General features: G+C 44.1%; 1 protein-coding gene across 3 annotated transcripts; it reads left to right on the forward strand.

Annotated features, from left to right (window-relative positions):
* Positions 1-1,768: 1,768 nt before the first annotated feature.
* Positions 1,769-25,683, forward strand: LOC119154752 (agouti signaling protein). 3 transcript variants are annotated; one of them, XM_037402646.1, is made up of 4 exons: positions 1,769-1,984; positions 20,149-20,303; positions 23,834-23,895; positions 25,471-25,683. In XM_037402646.1, exons 2-4 carry the CDS (start codon positions 20,150-20,152, stop codon positions 25,645-25,647), a joined length of 393 nt encoding a protein of 130 aa, XP_037258543.1. In that variant the 5' UTR covers positions 1,769-1,984; position 20,149; the 3' UTR covers positions 25,648-25,683. The 3 variants fall into 3 exon arrangements, with proteins under 3 accessions (XP_037258543.1, XP_037258544.1, XP_037258542.1); XM_037402647.1 differs by lacking the exon at positions 1,769-1,984 and adding an exon at positions 19,971-20,025; XM_037402645.1 differs by lacking the exon at positions 1,769-1,984 and having other exon boundaries at positions 20,129-20,303.
* Positions 25,684-26,789: the final 1,106 nt, after the last annotated feature.

Below are 26,789 nucleotides of genomic sequence, written 5' to 3' on the forward strand. Positions count from 1 at the left end.
GTCTGTTCATTGTTCTGTTTCACTATGGAAGAAGGGAACTGAAGCTGTAACACTGGAAAAGTAAAACCCCAGTACAAAAAAGTGGAGAGAATAGTTTTTAACGGAGAGAGGAAATAAAATAAAATCAAATCACCCTCCTCACAGAATATACATACAATACTGCTCGCAACAGGAGTTTCCTGGGAGATCAGTCATGACAGCTATTCAGGACAATCACAAGAGCACAGTATTTTAAACCAAGGAAATAAATGTCTGCAATCAGTGAAGGGCTGGGATAATTTACTAAAAAGAAACAGTCTGCAGTGTCTTAGCTCCCTCTCAGAAGAAATCTGTGATTAAATAGATGGACACTGAAACACTTTTCAGAGAGGGCAAAAAGTATGCTGCGTTCTAGCCAGCATTCAAAAGAGAAAAAAAAAAGAAAAGCAACTTCACAATCTGTTAGTGCCTTAAAGCAGAAGTGGTAGAAAAAAAATAATTTTTAAACTTCTGATGTTTACAAAAATTTCCATTATGTTGGTTGTGAGGAGCGGTTCCAACTCCAAAGCAGAAATTCTCATGTCCCCACGGTTTTTTTGCAAATGTTTCAAGTTCTGTAAAGTCAGCTTGTGTTACCCCAGTATCATCTTCCTCACCCTAACCTCCCCATTTTGGGAGGCCTGCTGAGGAAAAAAAAAAAAAAAAAAGAAAAAAAAAAGTAACACAAAGACCTCCCAAAAGAGGTATTTTTTCCAACACAGGAACAGTCCTGATGAGAATCTAAGGGAACACTGAAAAACTGTATAAAACCAGACCTGTTAATTATGGAGAAATGCAAAGGGGCTGCAGTTTTATTTCATACCGGGGCCTTTCCCCCCCCATCACCTATTTTATACAAATACTCCTGAGGCTGTTAAATCAAGTTTGATTATCCAGCTTCCAAAAACCCACTCATGCTTTGACATTTATTCCAATCTGAAACTCTCGGTGCCCTAGGCTGCAAACACAAGCCGTCTTGTCAGTGGCTCAATAGCTTCACAACTACTCATTTCTATCTAACACCCCGCACAGAACTTAACTACGTAGGCATAAAAAAACCCCTCATGGCACACATGACACGCACATGGTTGTAAAATAGTGAACAAAAATATTAACATACCACTGAAATGTATAATTAAACCCTTGAATTATAAGAGGACATTTGAAGTGTTTTGAATAATTGTGTCCACCTTCTGGTTAACTCATCTGGGCCTCATACCTGCAGTTATCAAGCTTAAGAACAAAGACTCTCCTCCCCTAAGTCCTTACGTTTAGTTACGCTGCAAAATTACCTCATTGGGGCACAGTTAAGAGATTAAAAACTCCGCTATTCTCATGCCTGGGGAGCTGCTTGGGCACATTTCCAGCAGTTAGAATAATTTTTCCAGGGAGTGAGCCAGTCAGGTAGGGGAACTTGCAGTAACAAGCCTTAAACAACTATTAAAGAGCACAACAGATTATTTTTTTTTAATCAGCAGGTCTTTTCAGTTGTTTCCCTCTGATCTATGTTTTTCTACCTGAGTGGCAGAAGAATCTCACTGCTATCAGCTGAAAACATCCCTGCCTGAGGACTGCTGGATCAGGACTCTCCCTGTGGCTTTCAAACGGGGAGAAAAAGGAGGGGCTGAGGGTCAACTTTCCACCAGTTTTTTTCAGAGTGAAACAGTGAAAGCAAAAAAAAAAAAAAAGAAAATAAAAAGAAAGGAGTGAGAAAAAGCAGAATTCAAGTAGAAAAGAATAGACTGTCTATCCTAGTCATAATTTTGTCAGCTAAAACTTAGTACATGCTTCTTCATTGCTTTCGGGAGGAGGTGATATTTAAAAGCAGGCTGCACTGCAGTCAAATGGGAGTACAAACAACTCCAAAAGCTTTGCCTATGTTCTCTGAAGATCAGCATAACAAGGGAGACCAGCTGCATTGATTTTCATTAGGGCCTGATGAATAGGACAACAGCTTGCTGTTTCGGTAGGACCTAAATATTTAACCTCTTCTACAGGGCATTTAACTTCCAATGTGTTGCTTGGACTTAAAATATTGTGTTTTACTGCTCCATGGCACTGGAGATATTTGTCCTCCTTTACACTCTACTCAGTCCTGCAAAGCTATCTCACTGTCTGGGACGCAGTAAAGTTTTAAAATTCTCTGAACTTTGATATTTTACCTTTTTGCTCTTCTGCATTTATTTGCTCCAGTTTTCTGCTCAACTTCAAACACTTTTTTCAGTGCTGCCAGTGATTTAGATTGTTCTGATTCTGTTTGATGTATCTGGCTCTTCAATTTTTTGTTGCAAATCTTGCTCTTTAGTCTAGTCTACTTGTATCTAAGTTTTTTCTGATGTTATTTTAAATGTTGTATTATCTCTATACACTATTGTGTGATTTTAATGTTAACAAAGTATATTTCCTATGCTGTATTTTTACACTGCTTTATTTGGCTGGCTAAATTATTTTGTTTCCCCATCCAAGTGAGGTAAATAAAATTACTATATAATATTGAAATAGAAAAAAACTTTATCTTGCTGAAACTTTTGTAACTCCTGAAAGATTTTAACGGTTTAGAATTGATTTGTTTTGGGAGTGGTAATATTTCTCTTCAAACTTTGGACTGTAATTCTTTTACTAATTTGCCCTGTAAGTTCTCTCTCTAGCATGTCACAAAAAGGTAACTTTACACTACAGATATCCCAAGTGTCTAATCCTCCATTAGTATTCATAATATTGTATAATTTTGTGCAAGTTTAGCAAGCAACAGTTGCTTTACAGAGTTAACAAGATACGAAATGTAAAGATAATTTGTAATTGCCATTTGCAATACCAACATTTTTCTTCCACCCTGAATTCCTACAGTGTTTTATCAACTTTATCATGACTGCAGTCACTAGAAAACAAACAGTAACATTGTTCATTTTATTACATTTGTGATTTTCTTAAACAGATGCATTTCTTACTGCTTTCCACATTCTCATCTTTTTCTCCCCCCTACATTCTCATCTACATTTTTTCCCCTACTTTATTTCTCCTTGTATATTATACAGCTCTCTTTCTTTTGACTTTCAGCTATATGATGAAAGAAAAGTGTAGTTCGTTGTGTTCAAATGTGCCTTTGCTGCTTTCTGGCATTTTCACAGTTTGTGGGCTATCCTCTTAATACCAGAAACATTTCTGATGGAGGCAGGAAGGGCTCTCGAGAGGTATTATTTGACTGTAGATCTGCCCCCCCCCCCCCCCCAAGGTTATGTACATTTTATTTCAATAGTTTGAAGTCTCTCCAGCCTACATTTTGGGCTGGTTTAGTCACAGTCTCTCTAAAATAAGGTCTTTTGAAGCTGGGGGGGGGGGGGCGGCTGGGGGTGGGAAATGTACAACTTTTATGGTTTGTGTTGCTTTGGGCTTTTTTTGCCTTGATTTTTGGGTTTTTGTGGGGTTTGGTTTTTTTGTTTGTTTTTTTTAAGAACACATCTCCGGTTCAGCTTTCCAAATATCAAACCTGCACTTCCCTGTGCATCTTTTTGCAGAACTTTTCACAGAATAAATTTTTTTTTCCTCTGCTGAAGCAGGCTCAGAAAGCTTTCACAAACATTCCAACCCAAATGCAAAAAATACACAAGTGATCACAGATAGGGAAGATAACTTGGGAGGGGGGAAATCTGATTTTTCTTGTACATGGAAAAAAACAGTTCAATGAAAACTGCAGAAGAATTTTGCCAGCTTCATTACAGGTTTGCATCTTTAGTATTCCCTTTAGCTTGTGATGCACAAGTGGACTCACAAGCAGAGCTACACACAGGAATTAGCCTCCAGTATTTTGCAGAATAAAGACCCACTAAAAACATTGACTAGATAGTTAACTCCTCATTAATTAAGTGCCCACACTCATGTGGCATACATAGTTGCACGGAAGAAATATTGCATAACGTTGTTACTTTTTAACAACATTTCTAAAACCAGCAAATTTAATGAAAAAAGCCCACTGACTTCTTGCATAGCATTTGCTTGTGAAATTTGTTTTTCAAATCACACTATTTCTCTTCAATCTTTTTTCACGTGGGTCATTCAAATTTTATTTAGTCTTCAAAGAAGTATATTTAATTAAAGTTACAAGGAAGTAGAAGGCAGCACTGACCAGTGCTCTACTCGGGAAGCAACTCACTAGACTTTTTTCCCCTCTGCATTTTGAAATGCTCATGCCATGAAAAATATCTGTGATGCATTCCCACCTACAAATAACTAGGAAGACATAATAGCATTTAATTCAGCATTTCAAATCCATTCAACGCGATAATTTTGTTTAGCAAAGTATGAAGTATGTGTTCAGCCTGTCAATAGCAGTATCCCAGTTACAAACAAAGCCTGGCCCGAGCGGACACACACAAGCGCGCCTGCCCTTCCTGTGGAGCACATGTGGCACTGGGCTTTGCCAGGTCCTTCTCCAGGTGCCCCAACCAGGCATCCCTGCAGCATCGCGGGGCCAGCCAGGACAGGGAGCGCTGCTGGGGCCGCAGCAGGTACCTTCTGCCAGGGGAACCCCCGGGAAGGCTGCGCCTGGGAACAGCACCCCTGTTTCTTGGTGGCTGTAATATGTTTGCTTAAAGGAAAAACCATAAAGGTGACTGATCCCACTGTGGGGAACCGGCCATGATGGCCCACAGAGAATCATCAGTTGTTACATGCGATAAAATGACAAAGCTCTGGGCTGAGCAGATCTAGTTCACTCCTGTGATCAACTAAAAACATGAGTTAGAAAGAATCTGTACTGACACTTTTCTGAGCCCGAGCCATATAGAATCTACAAAGACTTATTTCCCATCTATCTTTCTTTCTTTTTTTGTTTTGTTTTTAAAAAACATGAAATGGCAGCAATGTCGCACAGATCATCTGAAAGCAATAAGCTTTGCATTTCAGGGGACACAACACATGAAAAAAATTAGTACATCACTACATATTTTCATATATAGGCATACCCCTAAATAATATCTGTGTATAATTATATAGGGATTCACCTTGAGCTTTTTATCGTTTGCAGATTGAAACTCAAAGCTCATTGTTCCAGCATGTGCTTTCTAAGGGTTTAGAACGGGCTGTAGTAGGTCTGACTCAAAGCCTGACACTGGAGAGAAATTTTACTTATTTTCCTAGAGCTAAAGAGGCTTCAGAGATCTCAGGATTTAGGAAAAAAAAAAAAAAAAAAGAAACAATACCCTTTAAAATAAGGAAATCGAGAGGTAGGTTAAATTGATAGGGAAACTGTGAAATTACTGCATTTGTCTCCCAGATGATGGGTGAGAAGCGTGTCCCCAGCATGCCCTAGCTGAAGTGACCAGCCACCTCCCGGCACAGATTCCAGGATTTGGAAGACCATAATAAAACCGAACACCTAATCATTAGTTAGCATGTAACACAGACCATGTCATTTCCAGCAGTTTTGCTTAGAATTTGTTTTTCTTACTGAAATATTTATTTTCTTTTAAAATTTCTGTAGTAGAAAACCTGAATCAGCCTTTGGGTGGTCTAAAGTAGAACTGTTAGTAGAGCCAGAATAGTTCAGATCTGGGAAATTTTTTAGACCCGGCTTCTACTTCTGGTCACTTCATCTCATTATGCTTTTGTCATCTTGCTGGCAAACCCTTCTGTCATCACATCCCGCCTCCAACCCTGCCAAGTACATTCAGGAACTGAGAGACTCTACAGCTTCTCTTTTGTATTAAAGAGATTGATCTTTGAGAGCTCTTTTTAGACATATTTTTCCATTCCTTCGGTCATTTTAATGGTTTCTCCCAACTCTTTCCACTCAGTTAGTGGTGTTCCTGGAGCATGCTCCAGACATAGCCATACCAATCCCAAATAAGCATTCTTCCTCCATTAGTCCTATTTTCTCATTAAAGAACTCCATTAGCACTTTTGACAACCGTGTTACACCGTGAGCTCATTTCCACCACAGCTCCCAAGCCCTTTTGAGTCACTGTTTTCCAGAACAGCAGAAACTTCCCACTCTGAATGTACATATTCTTCTTCTTAGATGTTTGTCCATAACTTTTTCATTCTTAGGTGTGTTGCTTTCCTATGTGTAGTTTATCAATTAACATCTCCCAGATACTTGTCTTCATCCTCATTTCCCACTTATGGGCCACAGATGGCTTTTCCTTCTTCCATGAAGAAAGCTGTGCCTCGCAGCACTTTGTAGAGATAGCCCAGATCTCTTGCTGATCTTGCATAGATACACAAGACTGCTCCGACATCTTTCTTCCATATGGTACACGATGTCCACGTCATAGGTTTTCCTACATGGACAAGGGCGATGCAAATCGATCTTCTTATTGTCTATTTCCTAATTTCTAAAAGAGCATATAAGTGCAACAAATTAATTTGCATTAAGTAGCTGCATGCTTTGATGGCTCCAACCGTTATTCGCCCATGCCGCAGTCAGGAGAACACGACCTTGCCTGCATGTGTAAGGAATGTCCAGAAACGTCCATTTCTCCCCATAGTCATCGGTGGCCACGCCAGAAGGGGCTGCCCTCCCCCTCATTCAGCACCTTCTGAGCTGTGCCAGGCTGGCGTGTGTCACCAATGTGCAACGGGCACCTTCAAGCAGAAATTGTGCTTCTTACCAGTCAAAGATTAACACGAGCCAGAACCCTCTAGTCTACGATGTCAAATAGAAGAGTAGGATATTGAAGTTCCATTCCACATTGAAACAAATAAAAGCATTTATCGTTCTTTCTTAAAATATACCTTTAGCCATAGCCCCTTCAAGCCTCCCTTTTGCAGGTCCTTCTGCCATCAGCTAGGAGAATTCCTGCCTCCTCTGCAGCACCTGAGGGAAGCAGGGATCCCTGAGGGGGCACCTCCCAGCTCTCCCCCACAGCCTGAGCCCAGGTTACAGCTGCAGCACCAGCACCAACCTCAGGCACCAGCAGCGGGGACGAGGCTGCGGACCCGGCTGATTGCTTGAGACCCCAACAGTCCCTCAGAGCATCCTGGGCTCAGGAAGTCTGACAACCACAGCTGTACCCATCTTCCATGCACGTACTGCACAGTAGGAACCCTTGCCAACGCTCCATCTCCTATTCCTCACCTGGTTTTCCATCCACCACAAGCAGGCATTGCACGGCACTCAGCACCTCTCCCTGTTCCATTACCTTCTGTGAAACTCTCGGTCCTCTGACTTTCAAGCAAGTTGCTTAAAATTAATCAGCAGCAAAAGCCAGAGCGTGATGTTATTTTGGTTTATCATCAGATATAAATCGGCTGTTGATCTTATTTATCACATTGCCAGAAGGACTGTTGTTGCCCAAAGGATTTCTGAAGCTAATCCACCATCAGCCTCCACCAGTCACAGATCAAATATCTCACAACTCATACCCTCCTAAAAAAACCAACAACTTCACCTCTTAGATGTCTGGATTGTGACATAAAAGCCATTTTTTTCCTGAATGGATAAACAGAATACAACCAAAGACAACAGAGGCTTGATAGTGAATACAAATGGGAGATCTCCCACACCCCTGTCTGTAAAGCCTGTATCTAGTCATGCACAGGAAGAGAGCAGAAGGATGTGCCAGAAAAGTAATGCCTCTTAATAAAACAGCATGTAAGCTCTTACAGGATAGTACTTTGTATAATTGTGTCCTGGATAAGTATTTCTTATAGTTATGTTGTGGTTTATCACAGCAGGCAGCTAAATGCCACACAGCCACTCACTCACTCCCCCCTGCCAGTGGGACGGGCAGAGAATTGAGGGAAAAAATAGTAAATTCGCGGGCTGAGATAAAGACAGCTTAATAGAACAGAAAACAAAGGAGAAATAATAATAACAAAATAATTAGAACATACAAGTGATGTACAGTGCAGTTTCTCATCACCTGCCAGCGATGCCCAGCCAGTTCCCGAGCGGCAGCCCCCAGCCAGTTTCCCCCAGTTTATGCGCTGCGTGATGCCACATGGTTGGGGTGTCCCTGGGGTCAGTGGGGGTCAGCTGTCCCGGCCGTGCCCCATCCCAGCTCCTGGTGCCCCCAGCCTGCTGGCTGTGGGGTGGGCGAGGAGCAGAAGAGTCCTTGACTTAGTACAAACACCAATTAGCAACAACTAAAATATCAATGTGTTATCAGCATCATTCTCATCCTAAATGCAAAACACAGCACTGTGCCAGCTACTAGGAAGAAAATTAACGCTATCCCAGCTTGAAACCAGGACAAGTTGTTTCCCTGAAAAGTGAACTTGGAACAACAGTTTCATGGCTTCCTCTTTCCTACAGTCTTCAAAGACAGACACTTCACTGGCTTCTCATCTTCTGAGAACATACTTATCCTCCTAGAGGCAGTTCCATAAAGCTGGAAAGAATTATATTTCTCCCAAACAAGCTAGGAGAAAGACTTAAACATGCAGAAGATGAGGGACAGCCCAGAACCCTTAAAGAATGCTTTATAACATGCCCTAAATCCCAGTACAAAGGTGGGAGTACATTTTCAAACAGAGTCCTGTCCCTGAAGATGTTAGTAAAAATAAATAAGAAGATTAGAATCATTTAAAAACAGGAAGCAAAATGATAATCTGTGGCAGGCAGATCAAATTCCAAGTAGAGCCTGTAGAGTGCACTGGAAATAATAAACCCCCCTAACAATGCTATGCGTCTCATACATGAGAGCACAACTTGAACTTAAACCAGAAATAACACACAGAAAAAGTGAAAGGTTCAAGAAAAAATATTATATTCACTACTGAAGTAAATCCAGATATTAAAAACACTTTCCCTTCTATCAGTCAATCAGAAGAAGCATCAGAGCTCTTTTAAAGCAACTGGTCTAAATAACTTGCCTTCAAGCATGTGACATGCTGGCTGATGAACAGGGAGCTTCTCACAACTGAGATGCACACTCAGCATTGGGAAAGGAGTGCTCTTCCCCCCTGTAGTCCTTAAGGCAGGAATCCAGGATTCCTTCTATAATCATCAGGCTGACTGACTGATCAATGGATCGATCAGCCCACCCAATCTCAACCCCAGTTTCACCCCATACTGGTGGAATCAGTTGCTCCTTTGGGGAAGGCTAGACAACCAGTTTAAAGAAGGTGCTAATTGTTAAGCTGGTGAAGCTGGGTGGGAAGCTCATTCTCAATAAGACATGGAATAGCTAGATAGTTGCTAATAACCTAAATGACTAATTGGACTATAAGGACATTATATGTGCTTTGGCTTGACTCGGTTCCTAGAAAAAAACTGAAGCAGAAAATAGAGAACTTGATTAAAAAATAACTAGTGGAGTGGAGTAAAAAAAAGAGAGATAAGGAAATTATTGGCATCAGCAAGGTCACTAAAGAAATACTACCTCTGCTCCTAATGAAAAATTAGAAAATTGAACAGAAAAGCCATGTAGATAACTGAAGAATTGGGAGGAGAGTAATTTATACTTAGTAATTCTATGGGCTGAGCCTGTTCATCTGAGCTGGGAGAATATGAGGAAACTACCTCTCAGGAGGGGCAAAAAAATGAAAACAAAAGCATTTTCCACAGTGAAGAGGAAGGTTTAGAAGGATGCAGGTCCTAGAAACTGAAACTAAACAAATCTAGAGTAACAAAGTACCAGACATTTTATCACTTGGTTTAATTAAGAATTAAGCAGTGAAATCCAGGAAAGGTCTGCAGCCTGTCATGGAAGAAGTCAGGCCATGGATCACAGCAGCCTTGTTTGCTTTTGTGAGCCTGTAGCTTCATTACGGCTTTGCGCTCTCCTAGATATTAGCAGCGCGGTTTATCCACTCTTAGAAGCTAGAGGCTTCTAGCTACTTTCTCAAGAGCTCTTATAAACCATCAGTTTACTAGTCACTTCTAAATCCGTCGTAGGCTCTGTTACAAGGCAGCGTCCATGAGACGAGTCACCAGCACCTCATCGTTCATACTGATCACTACAAATAGCCAGACAAATCATTGATTCTCTGTGCCTTTTCCACTTGAGCAGCACAACAACTCCCATCACTCAGAGTTGCTTCTTTTGACATTAGTTTGTCTAAGTATTTCAGTTATTACACTCTATTTTTAATTTTTAAATTCACTCCATCCTCAGTTGTGGCATCTAATGTGTGTCTGACAACTGGGACGCAGATCCATATTTGCTTTATAGGCACCATCACACTGGGTAGTTTTAAAGAAGGTGTAGTTTTGTCTGGCTTTGGTGGGGGGTTTTAATCTGTGTTAGTTTTGAGTATGAAAAGTGGCATAGCAGGCTGACTGACAGACATATGTCTAATTCATTCCTAAATGTCTCTGACTTTGGAGACTGAGTAATTATCTCCAGGCAAGCTATTCCAGTGCTTCCCTATCCTCAATGTTGCAAAGATTTTCCCTATGTCTCATCTCAACCTTTTCTCCTGTAATTCAAACCTCTTTTGTTGTCCTGACCATCCTGAGCAAAGAATGCAGCACCTGAGCAGGTAGGGGTGGCTCCGAATGAGCGATAGAAGGAAGAGCAAGCAAGTAATTTATAGTTATAGTGACTGTGACGGACAAGTTTTTCTTCTAATCAGACTCTTCCTTTTTAGTCCAAACACAGTTGATCTCTGAGCCCCAGTGAGTCTTGGTTCTAGCTGCCATAAAGAGTGATTCTCACCCTTTTTGCCATCCTGAAATCTGAGCTATGACGGCCCAGTGGACTCAGCTGAACATCCTCAGGATGGAAATTTATTTTCTTCCTTTTCAACCCATCCCAGCTCAAGTGGTTTTGGTCTAAACAGTGTGATATACAGCCTAATTACAGGGGGGGTAATAGATAAGTGTAGCTGCAGAGAGAAAAATAAACACAGGGTGGTTTGAAAGAGTGTGCTGAGCTATCCCCTTCCCTACGTACACACACAGAGAATTAAAAATGACTGCATTTATATATTTCTACAAAATAACACATACAGCATCTGTAAATCAGGGCTTTTAGACATATACAAGCCAAATTATGCGTGTCATTGCATAGTCCTGCACATTGCAAATCTTTTTGGATTGGCTGTGTGCCTCGTTTGTCTTTAATTGTTTTTAGCCATCAAGCAGCCCCAAGCGGCTGCAGGTCATAGCAAGGGTCGATGCAGCCCATACAACTTTTGCAACTGCATCTGTGTGTATGGTTATGAGACACAGATGAAGGAAAGCGTCAGCTTTCTTCCATTGATCAAATTATGACTATTCTTAACAGGAACAGACTGTAGAGGATGCCATCAGTTTCATATTGCTGCTTTTTTTTATATATATATGAGGTACTCAAAAACATGAAAACTGTAAAGCCTTCTGCTTCAGTTAATGAAATGCATGTGCCCAAAACTTCAGGAACAGCACCCATGCAGCATCTGAGCACTGTAGTGCTCTGGGATTTGAGGACTGCCTTCCATCAGGCTTTGATCACCCCGTTCCCCCAGTGTTTGATAGCTGTGCTCCTGCAGAATTCAGTTACCGAGGTCCTCCGGGACCTGAGGACTTGAAGGATGACTGTTATGTTATTCTTGCTTTACCGAAGGAGCAGGTAACATTAGACACCAGTCTAATGGAGGAGGTCTAATTGGAATCTCCTCCTGTGCAACCTGCTCTAGGAGAACCTGCTTCAGCAGGAGGTTGAACTAAATGGTCTCCAGAGGTGCCTTCCAACCTGACCGTGCTGGGATTCTGGGATTCTGACACAAGAAGACTAAAGCTCAAAGTCAGTATGACTGAGTTTACTAGAGATGGAACATGCCTCAGATACTCTCAGAAATGCCTTCCTTTTTCAAAGTTAAGAGGGAAGCTTGAAGCAATTTTCACTGTAGCTCATTTTACTTTTACCAAAAATACAGTAAACCAGTTTGATGCAACCAAGGAAATGAGGGAATGGTATATGTTCGTAAGGTGCTTTTAAAACCATGCAGTTAGATGTGATAACAGTGTATTAGTATTCAGGCATCCTTAAAAAATTCAAGAATATTGACGCTAAAGCATTGTTTCTAGGCATAGAACAAGATCCTTTTGCCTGATCATGTTCAGGCTTATCACAAATGTAAATGAAATGTTCTCATATTTGTCATCAACATGTATGAGGGGATGAAGGCCCACACCACCTTCCACATGAAGTCATGTCAAGTGGAGTATAAAGAAATTGGGTGTCTAGGACACTATCCTGGGAGACATTGCTAGATCGTATGTTATCTCAAGCAATGACATTTTGTAATGATTTTATGGTTCTTTGCTGCCATCCATTTTAATTTAAATGCATTTTTGTTCTACATGGGCAATGAAATTTGGACACAATCCTCTAAATGAACACCAGTATCTGCATACAATATAAATGCTTTCATAGCTCTGTTACAAATACTCCTCTTGATAAACCCTGGGACTGAATTTGCTTTTTTCACAGCTGCATCACATTATCACTCTTGGTCACGCTGTAATCAATACAGCCAGTTCTTCCCTTTCTAACATTTGAAATCCAGAAGCCATTAACTTCAGAAATTTTTTTGCCCTCAAGCTTCAGTGTTTGAACTTGGCCTTTGCACTGTTGCATCTCATCCAGTTTCACTGCTTCATTCCTCAGGATCATCCAGCTGGAGATGATGAGGACAAGGTAGGGAAACAATGGAAAAGTGCAAAAGGAAAAAGAATTAAATGCATGAAAGGTAGGAGAAATGTGTCCAAAGAAAATTCTGTGTCAAAAGCAACCGGGCACAGTGGATCACTGAAAATGAAAGAAAACAAAAGGTAGACAGAAAATAGAAATAAAAGCAGCAAGAAGGGTAAACTGAGTTCAATAGCTTAAAAAAATGTTAAAATTGCGCAGAAACTTAACATACTACATCAAACACAACAGAAGTCTCTCTGGTGCACTTACCTCTGTACAACATATACAATTCATTTTAGTAAACTGATTGTGGGTTTGGTATACAGAAGCTCGAGAAAAGACAGTGCCCTTTGTGCTAGGCTCCTATACCGGGGAATGAAAAAAGTAATACACAAAAGACCAGAGAAAAGAGTCTGAAAGACAGAAACGGAATGAGAATGAATTGAGAGAAGCCCTCCAATGCCACCTGCCCGTTCGTCTTTGGTCAATAGTATTTTATAGCTCTGTTGAAGCAGAAAAGAAGCCGAAATTTGGATGTGACACATTTTAATCCTAGAAATTCGTGCCAGTTGTTTGTTTAAAGCCAAGTTAAGATTACACCATTTTGTGCAGGTAAATAAGGATATACACCTGTTTTATGCAAAGGGAAAGCCGAGCCTCACAGCCACCCAGCCAGGGCAGGGAGGAGCCGGTGCAGCACGGCACGTGGTGGGCGCAGACAGTGGGAACACGGGCTTGTCTGGCAGCAGTTTGGGCAGGCTGATGGATGAAATCCCTGAGCAAAAGGCATGTAACCACCCAGCTTCACCTGCAGTATGGGCTCCAGGGCAATTTCTGGAATACCTAAGGGAAAATATGTAGGCTGGAGGACAAACTTAGCCAATAGCACTAAGTAGGGGTATTAGAGGAGAACTATAAAATTAGCCTCAACTATTACCCTTGAAAGAAAAAAGACTTGGACCTAAGTTTGCCTCAAGTCTGAAAACGGTTGCTTGTCAGCTACAGCCATGTCTATCTTCACAGACAGCACACGGAGCATTTCTTACCCAAACTGAGGTTCTGTTTATACCCAAGCACCACAACCGTGCACTTCAGTTTTTTTAAACAAGTCAAGATGCAAGGGTAGAACATGAAATAATGAACAAAGTATCAGACTGGAACAGATTCTCGAAATATGGAACCTGTTTTCTACAACCATGGGCAATTGTTTAAAAGAAAAGTAAAGTTAGACTGGGAGACGCCCAGAAAAAAGTACACAAATGGGACAATCAGATAGTGACATTTCCCCCACCCCTTGACTAACACAAAATAGATATTGGGGGGCAGGGGAAGGGGGGATCAGGAATCATTGTCACTTATAAATACATTATCGTGTTCAGAACAAAAATGTTATGGTTTTTGTAAAATGCATTTGTTCAATGATTTTAGTTGTTATGTGCAAGGGATCCACATAAACGTAAATCTGCATTCCTGATTCCATATCAAAGCCCATTGGTAAGTGGAATTAACATTGCCCTGGTGGCTTCCAGAACAGCTGAGTTTGGCAGAACTCTGATGCTGTGGTAATTATAAATGCAAGCGATTGGAACTAGTGACAAGCAAACCCTGCAGAGATGTGCCCATGCAAGCAGACACAAACAGCAGGTCTGGCAGTAGCCAGGAAAGTTATCTCCAGGCAATGCAACGGTATTTATCATACTCATCTAGCTGTACTGAAGAAAAGGAAAACTTGGACTATTTTGAGGATTTCCTATGATGATCAGTAGCAGATGGGGATATACAGGATATTTCCCACAGGAAAAAGCCTTTTGTACAGACCCTGCACTTAAGGTCAAAGGGATGCGATGGATGTGTGACAAGGAGACCCAGCGCACTCCATTTCATCCTTGCCGTGTGTTGTGAGGTCATAAAACTACTTTTGCTGTGATGGCTGCTGACAGTTAGGTGGTTAGGTTACAGTTATGTTTAAGTGAAAGAAGCACGTTCAGCATCGTGCGTAGGGGGCTGCCAACAGGGAAGACGTGCTGGAGTTCAGCAGCCGAGCAGTGAATCGCAGTGCTTAACCCTCAGAGCAAAGGTACGCGGGAGCCATGCTTGAGTCTGCGTGAGACCTCTGTGGATGGTGCAGTGACAGTGGTGACAGCGCTCATAGCACCCAGGAGAAGGGTACGGCCATTGGGTCCTGCCCTCAGGGAGCGCCCCAGGCACCCCCTGAGCCCCGCACCCCTGGGAACGCACGCTGTTGGGGCACTACATCACCGGCGAGGGATCTGCGGGAGGGGGTTAGCAGGCTCAGTGTGATCCAGGACAGGGCTGAGCCCAGCGTTGGCATCAAGAGATAGCTGTGGGAGATAACGACAAAGAGCCCCTGCTGCAGGTGGAAGCCCCTACATGCCGAACTCCAAAGCTCACTGGGGGCTGAGATCTGGGAACTTGCAGAGAGACTGCCAGGGCTCCTCTGGGCCTGCGCGCTGCCCAGCCGCACAGACACCCAGCCGCACAGACGGACACCCAGCCGCACAGACGGACACCCAGCCGCACAGACAGACACCCAGCCGCACAGACACCCAGCCGCACAGACGGACACCCAGCCGCACAGACGGACACCCAGCCGCACAGACAGACACCCAGCCGCACAGACGGACACCCAGCCGCACAGACGGACACCCAGCCGCACGGACGGACACCCAGCCGCACAGACAGACACCCAGCCGCACAGACAGACACCCAGCCGCACGGACAGACACCCAGCCGCACGGACAGACACCCAGCCGCACAGACAGACACCCAGCCGCACAGACGGACACCCAGCCGCACAGACAGACACCCAGCCGCACAGACGGACACCCAGCCGCACAGACACCCAGCCGCACAGACGGACACCCAGCCGCACAGACAGACACCCAGCCGCACAGACAGACACCCAGCCGCACAGACGGACACCCAGCCGCACGGACAGACACCCAGCCGCACAGACGGACACCCAGCCGCACAGACAGACACCCAGCCGCACAGACACCCAGCCGCACAGACGGACACCCAGCCGCACAGACGGACACCCAGCCGCACAGACAGACACCCAGCCGCACAGACGGACACCCAGCCGCACAGACGGACACCCAGCCGCACGGACGGACACCCAGCCGCACGGACAGACACCCAGCCGCACGGACGGACACCCAGCCGCACGGACAGACACCCAGCCGCACAGACACCCAGCCGCACAGACGGACACCCAGCCGCACAGACGGACACCCAGCCGCACAGACAGACACCCAGCCGCACAGACGGACACCCAGCCGCACAGACAGACACCCAGCCGCACAGACACCCAGCCGCACAGACGGACACCCAGCCGCACAGACGGACACCCAGCCGCACAGACACCCAGCCGCACAGACGGACACCCAGCCGCACAGACAGACACCCAGCCGCACGGACGGACACCCAGCCGCACAGACACCCAGCCGCACAGACGGACACCCAGCCGCACAGACGGACACCCAGCCGCACAGACGGACACCCAGCCGCACGGACGGACACCCAGCCGCACAGACGGACACCCAGCCGCACGGACGGACACCCAGCCGCACGGACAGACACCCAGCCGCACGGACGGACACCCAGCCGCACGGACGGACACCCAGCCGCACAGACACCCAGCCGCACAGACGGACACCCAGCCGCACAGACGGACACCCAGCCGCACAGACAGACACCCAGCCGCACAGACAGACACCCAGCCGCACAGACGGACACCCAGCCGCACAGACAGACACCCAGCCGCACAGACACCCAGCCGCACAGACGGACACCCAGCCGCACAGACAGACACCCAGCCGCACAGACAGACACCCAGCCGCACAGACACCCAGCCGCACAGACACCCAGCCGCACAGACAGACACCCGGCCGCACAGACACCCAGCCGCACAGACACCCAGCCGCACGGCTGCACAGCCACCCAGGCACACAACTGCACAGCCGCACAGCCAAGGAGGTGCGGAGAATAGCCAGGGTGACTCAGGCAGTCAATGGAGCAGGGAGATATAAACAGATGAAGTACTTGATGTCTTCCCCAGACTGGTCAGGCTGAAAATTAAAAGGACAATTAATTTCTATATGGCAATTAAGCAGGGAGGTGTGGAAGGGCTCTACAATTGCAATAATAGGTCAACTTGTCACGAACCTACAAAGAGATGGACACGCGCTGATTGTGGAGGATAACTATGTATTGGACTTAGCAGTTCAAAAAGTTCCACTCAGTTTTATTTCCTCCAGCTGCAAGAGTTAGAGGGTTAATAATCACACCAAATGGTTACAACTTCAAAATCTCAAATTTTTAAAAAAATCAAACTGAAAAAATGTGTAATCCCCTCCTTTCACAGCTAACAAGAAGGCCAAACTTGTGTCAATTGCTCTAAGCATATTTTTTTCTAACAGATCACCAGATATTTGCTCTTAATCATTTGATTCAGTTTCATTGTAGCTTTCTAACCACAAGTTAGTTTTCTGAATACTGGGGGTTTTTCATTTCAGCTTTGTTTCTTGTGGAGCTTTACCCATAATTTCTGAACTTACAGAAATCTGTTTTCTCAAAGTCCGCTGGATTAGTTTGCTCCCCTCTCTCCTTTGGTTCTGAAGACTAAATTCTGTTCAAACATCTGTGTCTGCTCTTAATGGTTCTACACCATGAGAATTTTCTATGCAGTAATGTCTACTTTGCTGTTGTAACCTTCTGCTACTAATCTTGCTGCTTTCGGAGATTCCAGGTTTCTTATCCGTAATCATCAGTTTTACTACACATATGCTGTTATTTGCTTGCTGTGTTCTCTGAACGCTGTTCAGAGTTCCCTGTTGCACACATCTAGCAGTCTACGCTGCTCCAAGGTGTGTTACCTTTTTCAGATAAAATGTATATTCACCAATATATACGTTTTCCAGGTTCAGTCACTCAAAGGCTGTAAAATTCCTCCCACCTAAGTGCTTTTGGCAACCCACTCTCTGCCCCCCATGTGCACAAGAATTCAAATCAACACATGCAGCTAGGTTTGCATTTTAACACTAGAGTGTACTCGCATGTCACCCTGAAGCGAACACATGCAAGCTGTAGAATTTTACTATTTTGTTGCATTTGCACAGGCACAATTGCATTCATTGGCAGTTTTGCTGAGATAAAGCCAAGGAACTACAATGGAAACAACATTCTGGGACAGAAGAAGTTTACCTAAACAGTACTTTGGGGGCATGTTGACATGGTCTCCAACAGACAGTCATGTGCCAGCTGTGCCAGTACGCCAGATGGGCAGCATGCACTGACCTGTAAGGCATAGGTATGTTCCACAGCGTATCCTGCGACTAGGCTAAAAAGTTGCTTAAGAAAGCAAAACCCACAGCATGAACACCACATGTGCAAATATAAACAGCTTCCAGCTCACAGCTTGCTCTCTTCACTCCAGCTGAGAGCAGGGGAAAAATTAAAGCCCAAATGTCTACATTTACCTGTCCTAGACATGCCGTGTACCACAGAACAGTTTGGGTGGGAGGGGACCTGAAAGGCCACCCAAGTCCAACCCACCTGCAGGGAGCAGGGACGTCTTCAACCACACTGGGTTGCTCAGCGCCCCTCCAACCTGACCTTGAACATTTCCAGGAACGGGGCATCCACCACCACCTGACATTTGCTAGGTCAGGAACCTAGCCTGATTTTATTATTTTTTTTTAATGCAGAAGAGATACCCTTTTATCATTTTCCCCACTTCTTTTCACAGAAGATGCCCAAACCTGACTGAGATTTCTTGATGCTTTCTAAAGACTGTTCTAACACACACTTATATATGTAGATAACTGTTTAGGTCATAACCATAAAAATTCAGGTCCCAATTAGAACTTCTTTTTACGTAACTAATTTTACCAAGCTGATTATCCCTGCTGATGTTCATATTCTAGGCATATGCTTAAAATTCAAAAAGAACTGAATAATGGCTTGTGTTCCCAAAAGCTGGTCTACGTTTCCAAATGCGCAGTTGGTCAAATAAAATACCTTACTTAAAGAAATCTTAGCTTGTTTAGCATTTAAGTATGCTGATTTTCACAGGATCTGGGCATACAGGGAAGGAAGGAATTTTTTACAGTGAGGGCGGTGAAAGAGCAGCACTTGCTTCCCTATATGTTCATCTCCCCTACTGGAAAGCTCTGAGCTCGGATGCATCCGCCTCGGCTGCAGCTTGTGCAGATGTCCCTGAATCACCGGGGGTCCAGCCCAGGTGCCCCGCAGACCCTGGCAGGACCCCGCCGAGGCTGGGTCCTGGCAGTGCAGCTGCAGCCAGCGAGGTGAGCGGTGTCGACGCTCTTCCCACCAGCATGGCCGGTGGGACAGGCTGGAGAAACCAGTGAAGCACATGGAATGGGGTGCAGCGTGCAGCCTCTCCAGGGAGTGGGGTCAGTGGAGGCTGTAAAAGCAGGTGTCACACAGACCCGGCTTAGCAGCAGCAGTTAGACTGAAGCTCTTCCAATGCAGCAACTCTGCATATCTTAACTCTCTGGTAATTAAGTAATTACAACCAGATTAACAGCTCAAAACATTTGGTTTCACTCCCTCTTCTTACTGCTCCTAGTGGCTTTTCACTGCCCCAAAGCCAGGCACAAATCTGGAGGCTGCAGTGCCCCAGGGGAGGCTCCCCTACCTCTGACACAGCACAAAACTAATGCAGATGGAAATAAAATCAACCTCAACCACGTAAAAAGGCACCAGGACGGGGACACGCACTGTGCACCCTGCAGAGCTGCACTGCTCACGCGGGGCTCGGCCAGGGCCGTTGGCTTTCCTCCAAGGCCCACAGCCACATCCTGCAGAGCTCAGGCTTCTCCATAAACATGCTTAAATTCCCTAGAATTCATTACATCTCAGAAGTTATTAAGTACATACTAAACCCTAAGACCCATAAATGATTTACAGCACTGGGTGTTCTATAACTTGCATGAGTTATGGCTATGATTTACCATAGGACCAGAGCAGCCACATCAGTGTATAATAAAACAAGACAGTTCTTCAATGACTTGTTTCAAAATGGCAAAAACTAATAGGAAACATAATTTGTGGGTTTGTTTTAAATTATTGTCATTTTTCCAGGTTTTGTAGCACAAATTTTTAAACGAGGTTTTCTGGGAAAAATCTGATGATGTGATTGAGCCAGGCAAAAGTGACTGCAGCAGTTCTTCCCCCCTTGGTCACACAATACACAGCACTAAGCCTCAGTGGCAAGAACACACAGCTTTGGGAAATCTGAACCTTTTGAGAAAAGAACTGGGGTGGTGGGGGGTGTTAGAAAACAAAAGGCCATCTGTGAGAGTTACATTTAAGGCAGCATTGTTCCCACTCGGACAACTGCAATCTTAGGTGTGCTGGTATCAGAGACAAAGGGTTGGAAGCAAAGGAATTGTCAGAGGTACATTGCTAAAGCTGCACAGCATGACAGAAAGCCATTGCTGAGATTTGTATCCTTGCGTCTCTCCTGTGTGCAGGTTTTGACCAATTTGGTTTTCATAACAATGGAATTTTTCCTCCACAGGATGGAAAGCAAGAACCTCTTCCTAAGCCTATTGCTCTGCTACAGTTTGCTGAGAGCTGCCGCTTCCCACATGGTGATTGAGGAGAAGACGGAATGCAGCCTCTCGAAGAGCAACAAAATGCACCTCTCGGATCTCCCACCCATCTCCATAGTCGGTTGGTAAAACCTGCCATTCGGTGCCAAATCAGCAAGGTTTGCAGCAAACACAGCCGTGGGTTGCTGTGGGCTGCTTGGCCAGCTGACCACAGCGTGGCAATTGCACCCCAGTGCCTCAGAGTACGCGGAGCTGCAGTGGCAACACGGCCACAGCAGCTAAGAACGGCAACAAGGCAAACCACAGTTTAGAGCAAAAAACTAAACAACTAACTAAATACATAAATTTGTTTCATCTTACAGATTTTGCTTCAGCTCCTCTCATACTGTAAGTGTTTTTATGTTAGAGAAGTGTTCTGCCGTTAATACGGGCATTAGCCTTCCAGTACTCCAGAAAGTCTAGTGCAAAGAGAAGAAGTCAACCTAACTTTTTGGGGTTTTTAGGATCTGCTCTTGTGGCTGAGAACTCAACAGTTCTCTAAGGTGTTCATTTAGTGTAAGGTATTAATTAAATATAAATTCAATCTCAATTTACTTTCATGCCAAACAATTTTTAACCAGGGGAAGAAAAGAGCACTGCAGAGGATAGCCAGGGCTCATCCCTTCACCCAGGACAGGACCAGCGATGTCGCTGCTGTTACGGGCCGGTGAGCAGCTGTCCTGTTAGGGCAGTCCCTTGTCAGGGCAATGCTTACCCATTCACAAATTTTTGTCCTAGTGTCTGCCCTAACTCTTTCAATGTAATTTAAGCCAACTTTTTCCTTCCAAGAAAGGATAATTAGCTGCAGAACATCATCCATAACTGTATCAAAATATAACAGATCAAAAAATAAAGCTTCTCGTGGTTAGCTTCTTTCCACAGGCTTTTAGGAATTTTGCTTAAAGCAGGTTGGGTTCTTACCTGGCTGCCTGTATTTTCTCTGCACGCTTGCTGAGGACAATAATTCTTTAAGGAGAAGGAGTTGCCCCACACATGCATTTCCAATGAAAGCTGAACCTTCGAATCCCGAGTTAACTCAAGGTTGCTTAACTGCAAGCTTAGTAAAGCTGATGCTGTTCCGCAGCTTCCCAAGCTATTCCATCTCATAGTCCTTGTGATCCTAGATGCCTTCAGTCTCACACTTCCAATAACTTTATTATTCCACTTAAATCAGAGATACAAAATGCATTCCCTTCAGCTGATTTCACTTATCTTCTCACAAAAATGTGCCTGTGCCTTAAACATGGCAGGTGGGCAGTGCCATGCCATATCACTTTGCCAACCGCATTCATCTGAGCAGCATGCTCAGCAAATATCCACGATTTAAAGCAAATATCGCGAGTGTTTAGATAACCACAGCCACCCTTCCCCTCCTGATAATATCAATTTCTTTATAATTTATTGCTTATAATCTGTCATGCTGATATACATAATCTATTTTTATATTAGCCAACAGAAAGATTTCTCATCAGATCAGTTTAAACATTTTGGATAGACCTTCCTATCCCAGTGACATTTCTTTATACCAAGTCCAGTTCCTTCTGGTTGCCCACACACAGCAGAGATGCAGGCAGTCATGTTATGGCTCCAGTTTTAAATGTTGCCATAGCCATGCTTGAGTAATGAAATTCATTTGCAATCAGCTGTTTACACACCTATCAATCAATCAATCAATCAATCAATCAATCAATCTATCAGAGTGCTCGTGGTACCAACTCAAATTCAATAAAAACCAAGATGGAATTAAAAGGTAAGCAGAGAATTTGTTAGCATCGGCTGGTAAAATACTCAATCATTAATTAATACACGCTTTTTATAGCTCTTCAAATTGCAGTTGTATCAACAGGGCTCAGCGGTGCGTGCTATCAGTATCTTCACAAGCCTGTTATGTTGTCCTGTATCGTCACAGCCGAGCTGTATAAGGAGCTGGCCCGCTGGGCAGCTGTTGGAAATGCAGTAGGTAGAGGAATATGAGATTAGAGGCCAGCTGGGAAAGCAAGGGTTTTACCCAACCCAGAAGAGACAACTACAGCATTCACTTGTCAAAAAAGGCATCTCTGCATCTCCCTCTCATCTGCCCACTGAGCATCGTTTTCTTCACCAAATTCCCCGGAACAATCAAAGCATGTTTACATCATGCCAATATTTAAATCTCTGCTCGGTCACTTCATATAACCTTTCACTGAATGTTGTTGAAACAGTTTTCTAGATGGAGCAATCCAGACAATCCTGTACAATTGTACTGCAGAAAATTAAATTCATGTAGAATTAAATGGCTTACAAGCATCTTGGTTAGAATCAGAAAGTTTCAAAGGGCAGCATAACAAAGCTGGCATAATCTGCCAGCTGGAACTGGATCCAAACCACTAATCCTAGTTAGAGCAAGGCCCCGTAAAGACATGCTCTTATTAAATGGCAATAACTTTATGTTCTTGAAGTATAGTTTTCCTTCCCACTGTTTCTTAGAAGTGTATAACCTACCTAAAATGACAAAAGGATAATGAAACTCCCCAAAATAGCCTAAAATATGTATTCTTCATTCTGTAAATCCTGGCAATCATTAAATATTCAAAAAGATATGGAGAGCAAACACTAGAATAGACAAGGGTCTATCATTCATTGGTGGGCATATGTAAATTTTTCATCCCAGTCTTTTGTTACATACAGGTAGCACTTATTACAGACCTCACACTCACAGAATAAAGATATTAAACATACCATACCAGATTAGGGAGCTGGGAAGTGTCTCACACTTGAACAGTCTTGCAGGGTTGATCCCAAGAGAAGTCTTAGTCACGGAGTTTATACGTAGTAATAAACAGCGTTAGAGTTGGAATGATAATAATGACAATAACAACTGCAGTAAATGCTATTAGACTTCAAGGGATAATAGGAGGAAGTTCACAAATATTAGCGATTTGATCTAAAGAAAAAAAGAAGTTACATCGGGCATAATCTGAACACACACACGCTAAATTTACCAGATCCAAGATTCAACTCTACAAATATTCACAAACCTTCCAAAGCTACAGGCACACTAATGAAACGCCTTTGCAAGTCATGTTCTGTAAAACAAGGCGGGGGTGAAAAAGGACCAAAATGAAGAAGGAAAGGTGGGATCATACAGATGAAGAGTTTATGCCAAATCAGCAAAGAGGTTTTTGCTTGCGAAAACCAGCGTACGCTCATTAATGCCTGCAAAACTATGCAGGTAACACCAACTATTAAGAGGAAAAAAAATACAGGATTCTAAAGGTTTTTCCCATTTTTATTCATGTGACTAATGTGCATAAGTAACCCTACCTTTTATACAGAGACCTTTAATTTTATTTCTCTGAAATTATTTTTCTTGCTCACACCTGACCAAACAATGTGTGAAAAAGCCCTTCCAGAGCCCTGCCACCAGCACCCCTCTGCCTCGCCGAGCCCCCTGCCCACGTGCGTCTGGACCCGCTGGTGCAGGGGGGTCACCTCCTAGAGGCGACGTGCGTGGTGACAAGGTGGCTGTGCAGGTTGTCTGCCTTCTCTCCCACAAAAATACTATTAAGCATCTCAATTAAATAACACATGATGTAAAATTGATTTAATATTATGTTGTGCTTCTCTTTGAAGACTTAACTAAAAGATCCCAGAAAGTCAGCAGGAAAGAGGCAGAGAACAAGAAATCCTCCAAGGTAGGTGGCTGTTCAGAGAACTCTGCTGAATTAGAGCGGTTTCTTACTTCTGCAGTTTTCCTCAGTGTGCTCATTTGCAAGGCTTTTACTGCCATACCCCAATTTAAATAATTGACATACAATTTGAAGCTCTAAATACTGTAAAAACAGATGCAAACATTAATGGTGGAAAGAAAACTGTGTGATCTTAGATTACTCAGAGGTGGTTGTTTGGGTTTGAAGGGTCGTCTTGGGTATGATTTCGCTTTTGGTTTTTACAGACCTCTTTTACACAAAAGTTACTTTAACCTTGAGCTGATTTAATATTTGTAAATTTATCGAGGCATCTGCCATAAAGAGGGACCATTCCCAGCCGCACTGTGTGGGTTCACCCTCAGGCTCTGCAGCCCAGGGGCACAGGCTGTCTGCTGGGTTTTAACTGCAGGTGCTGAAACATTAAAGCAGAGGCATACAAAGAAGCTGGTACTTGGTTGAAAATGTTAGCTAATGATTTTACCAGATCAGTAAATTCAGATTGATGGATTTCCTCAATGTGACGTTACCCATAGGTCTCGAATGTAAAGTATTACAGGGTCCAGTACTTCAGAGATTGCCTAGAAGAGTAGAAAATAGCATTTTTACTTTATTTTTAATGTGTTGTGATAGCCATTTATAGCCAAACCAGTCACTGCTGCAAGCAGAAACGTTTCAAGGTCCTTTTCCTTTCTAATTGACTCCCTGTGCCAATAACCCTCCTAGAAACACTTCCTGAACTCCTGGGATGACCCAGGCTCAAAAGGATGTCATTTAGTTCCATTTAGTTCCTTCAGCTCAAAGCAGGATATTCTTGTGACCAAACTTTGCCAAAGTATTTTGGCTTAAAGGCTCCTAAAGCACTTAGAGACCACTTAACACTTTACCTTAAAACTGAAACTCCTGAGGAACTCCCGAGCTGAAGTGTAGGGTGCCTGTGGCTGGAGGGCTGCAGCGATCTCCCCTGGTCCCAGGCACACGCTGACCAACCCCAAGTTTTCCACCTTTCCAAAGCACGGACAGATGAGTGGCACTCCCTGGGTAGGCTGAGAGATCTTCTTCAGCTCACTTACCCGTGTCTGTAGTTAATTCCCGTGCACAAATCTGGTGGCACAGAGTTACCGAGCTCCAACAGTAGCTCCAACAGATTGGTAGGGAGGCTTCACTCTTTCCTTTGAAAAGTCTGGGGATCCAAGAGTAATTCCTTACTTTATGTTACTTGTAACGTCATTACCTTTGCAGATTCTTCCATCCCTTCCTTCACTGCTGCCACATGCTTCCCTACAGAGCATTTCCCAATGCTCTAGCCAGTCACGTTTCCAGCTGCTCAGAATGGGGGGCTCAGGAGGTTTACCATGTTGTTCAGGAGGTTGGTCCCCAGCCAGTTTCCCGTGATCCAGTCCCACCACACCTCTGCACTGCTGCTAACACAGGTCTCACTGCTGGCAACCGCCTGCTCATCTCCAGCCAGCTCCTCTCACAGTTTGCTTTCATTGCACCTATGCTTTATCCTGACCCACACCCATGTCACCTTTATGTGAATTTCCATGTGTTTTCTTCTAGAAAAATGCTGAGCTGAAGATATCTCCAAAACCAAGGCCCACACCAGCTGCTGACTGTGTGCCAAACTTCAAAACCTGCAAACCGCACTTGAATTCATGTTGTAACTACTGTGCTTTGTGCAAATGCCGTATTTTTCAGACCATCTGCCAATGTCTAATGTTAAACCCAAAGTGCTAAGCCAAACTGGGAACGCAATAAGGCTTCTGTCTTTCTTAGTTTCTCAAGCATATTGCAAACTGCCCCATGTGTATAGCAATGAAAGTAGAGAGCTTTGAAGCTGGAGGCTTGGATTTGCCCCTCTTAAAACCAAACAAACAATGGCAATTTTTTTCATGGGGTTAATGCTACCATAGATAGGAAGTTTTTTGAGGGAGCAGACAACCAAGGAGATGGACATTGAAGAGGAATTTTCAGCAAAACTGACCTACATTTTAAGAAGAATTCTTGGTTCCTGTTGGTTTGGGGGTTTCTTGTTTGATTGGGATTTTGGGTGTTTGTTTTTGTGGGTTTTTTAAGGATTGCATTAACCACAGACTGCAGCATTGCCTAACCAGCACTAAAAAACCTGTGCCAATGGCACGCAAACAGCCTCACTAGAGCAGTGAAGTGAAGGACACGAGCCTGGGTTTGCCACAGGGACCACACAGCACCAGCTCCCAGCACCAGCTCCCAGCACCGCCAAAACATCACACTGAAAACGCAGGCTTCAGGGTTAACTGGCTTCCCACAGGAACACGGATTCAGGACTTTGAGGAAGAAAGGAAAGATCAGCAAAAATGAATGTGTATCCCACATGTACTCTTGAAGAAGGCCATTACAATCAGTCTGTCTTTCCCCGCCCATTCTTACTACGGGCAACTCCCAGCACCTACCCCAAGCATGAATCCAGCTGGCAGCCTCCATGTGCTGCATGCAACCCGCGCCCAGAGGGAGCAAAAAACTTACCGAACGCCATACCAATCCTCCAAGGCTCATAAACAGCTCTAGAGGTACAGGTGAAGCAAACAGGTGTCTAGAAGACATCTTTCTCTTGTTCTTGAAGCTCTCTGCCTTACCCTTGAGATACCCGAGATGGCACAGGAAGGAACCTGTGGTTACACTGCCAGCAGCGGGGTGCGTGCTCACGGGGGAGCCGGGGGGAGCAGACCCAGAAGCTGTCCCCAACATCGAAGACTCTTCATCTGCCAAACTCCAGCTTTTACTTCTTACCTCCTCTGCTCTGTATCCACAATGTTCCTTGCCCCCATCTTCTACACTTTTTTCTTCTGTGGGCCTTTCTTGGTTTTAGTATTTTCCCTTCATCCCACTGCTATTGCCAG

This window comes from Falco rusticolus, chromosome 10 (genome assembly GCF_015220075.1).
Source record: "Falco rusticolus isolate bFalRus1 chromosome 10, bFalRus1.pri, whole genome shotgun sequence".
In the NCBI taxonomy this organism is placed as follows: Eukaryota; Metazoa; Chordata; class Aves; order Falconiformes; family Falconidae; genus Falco; species Falco rusticolus.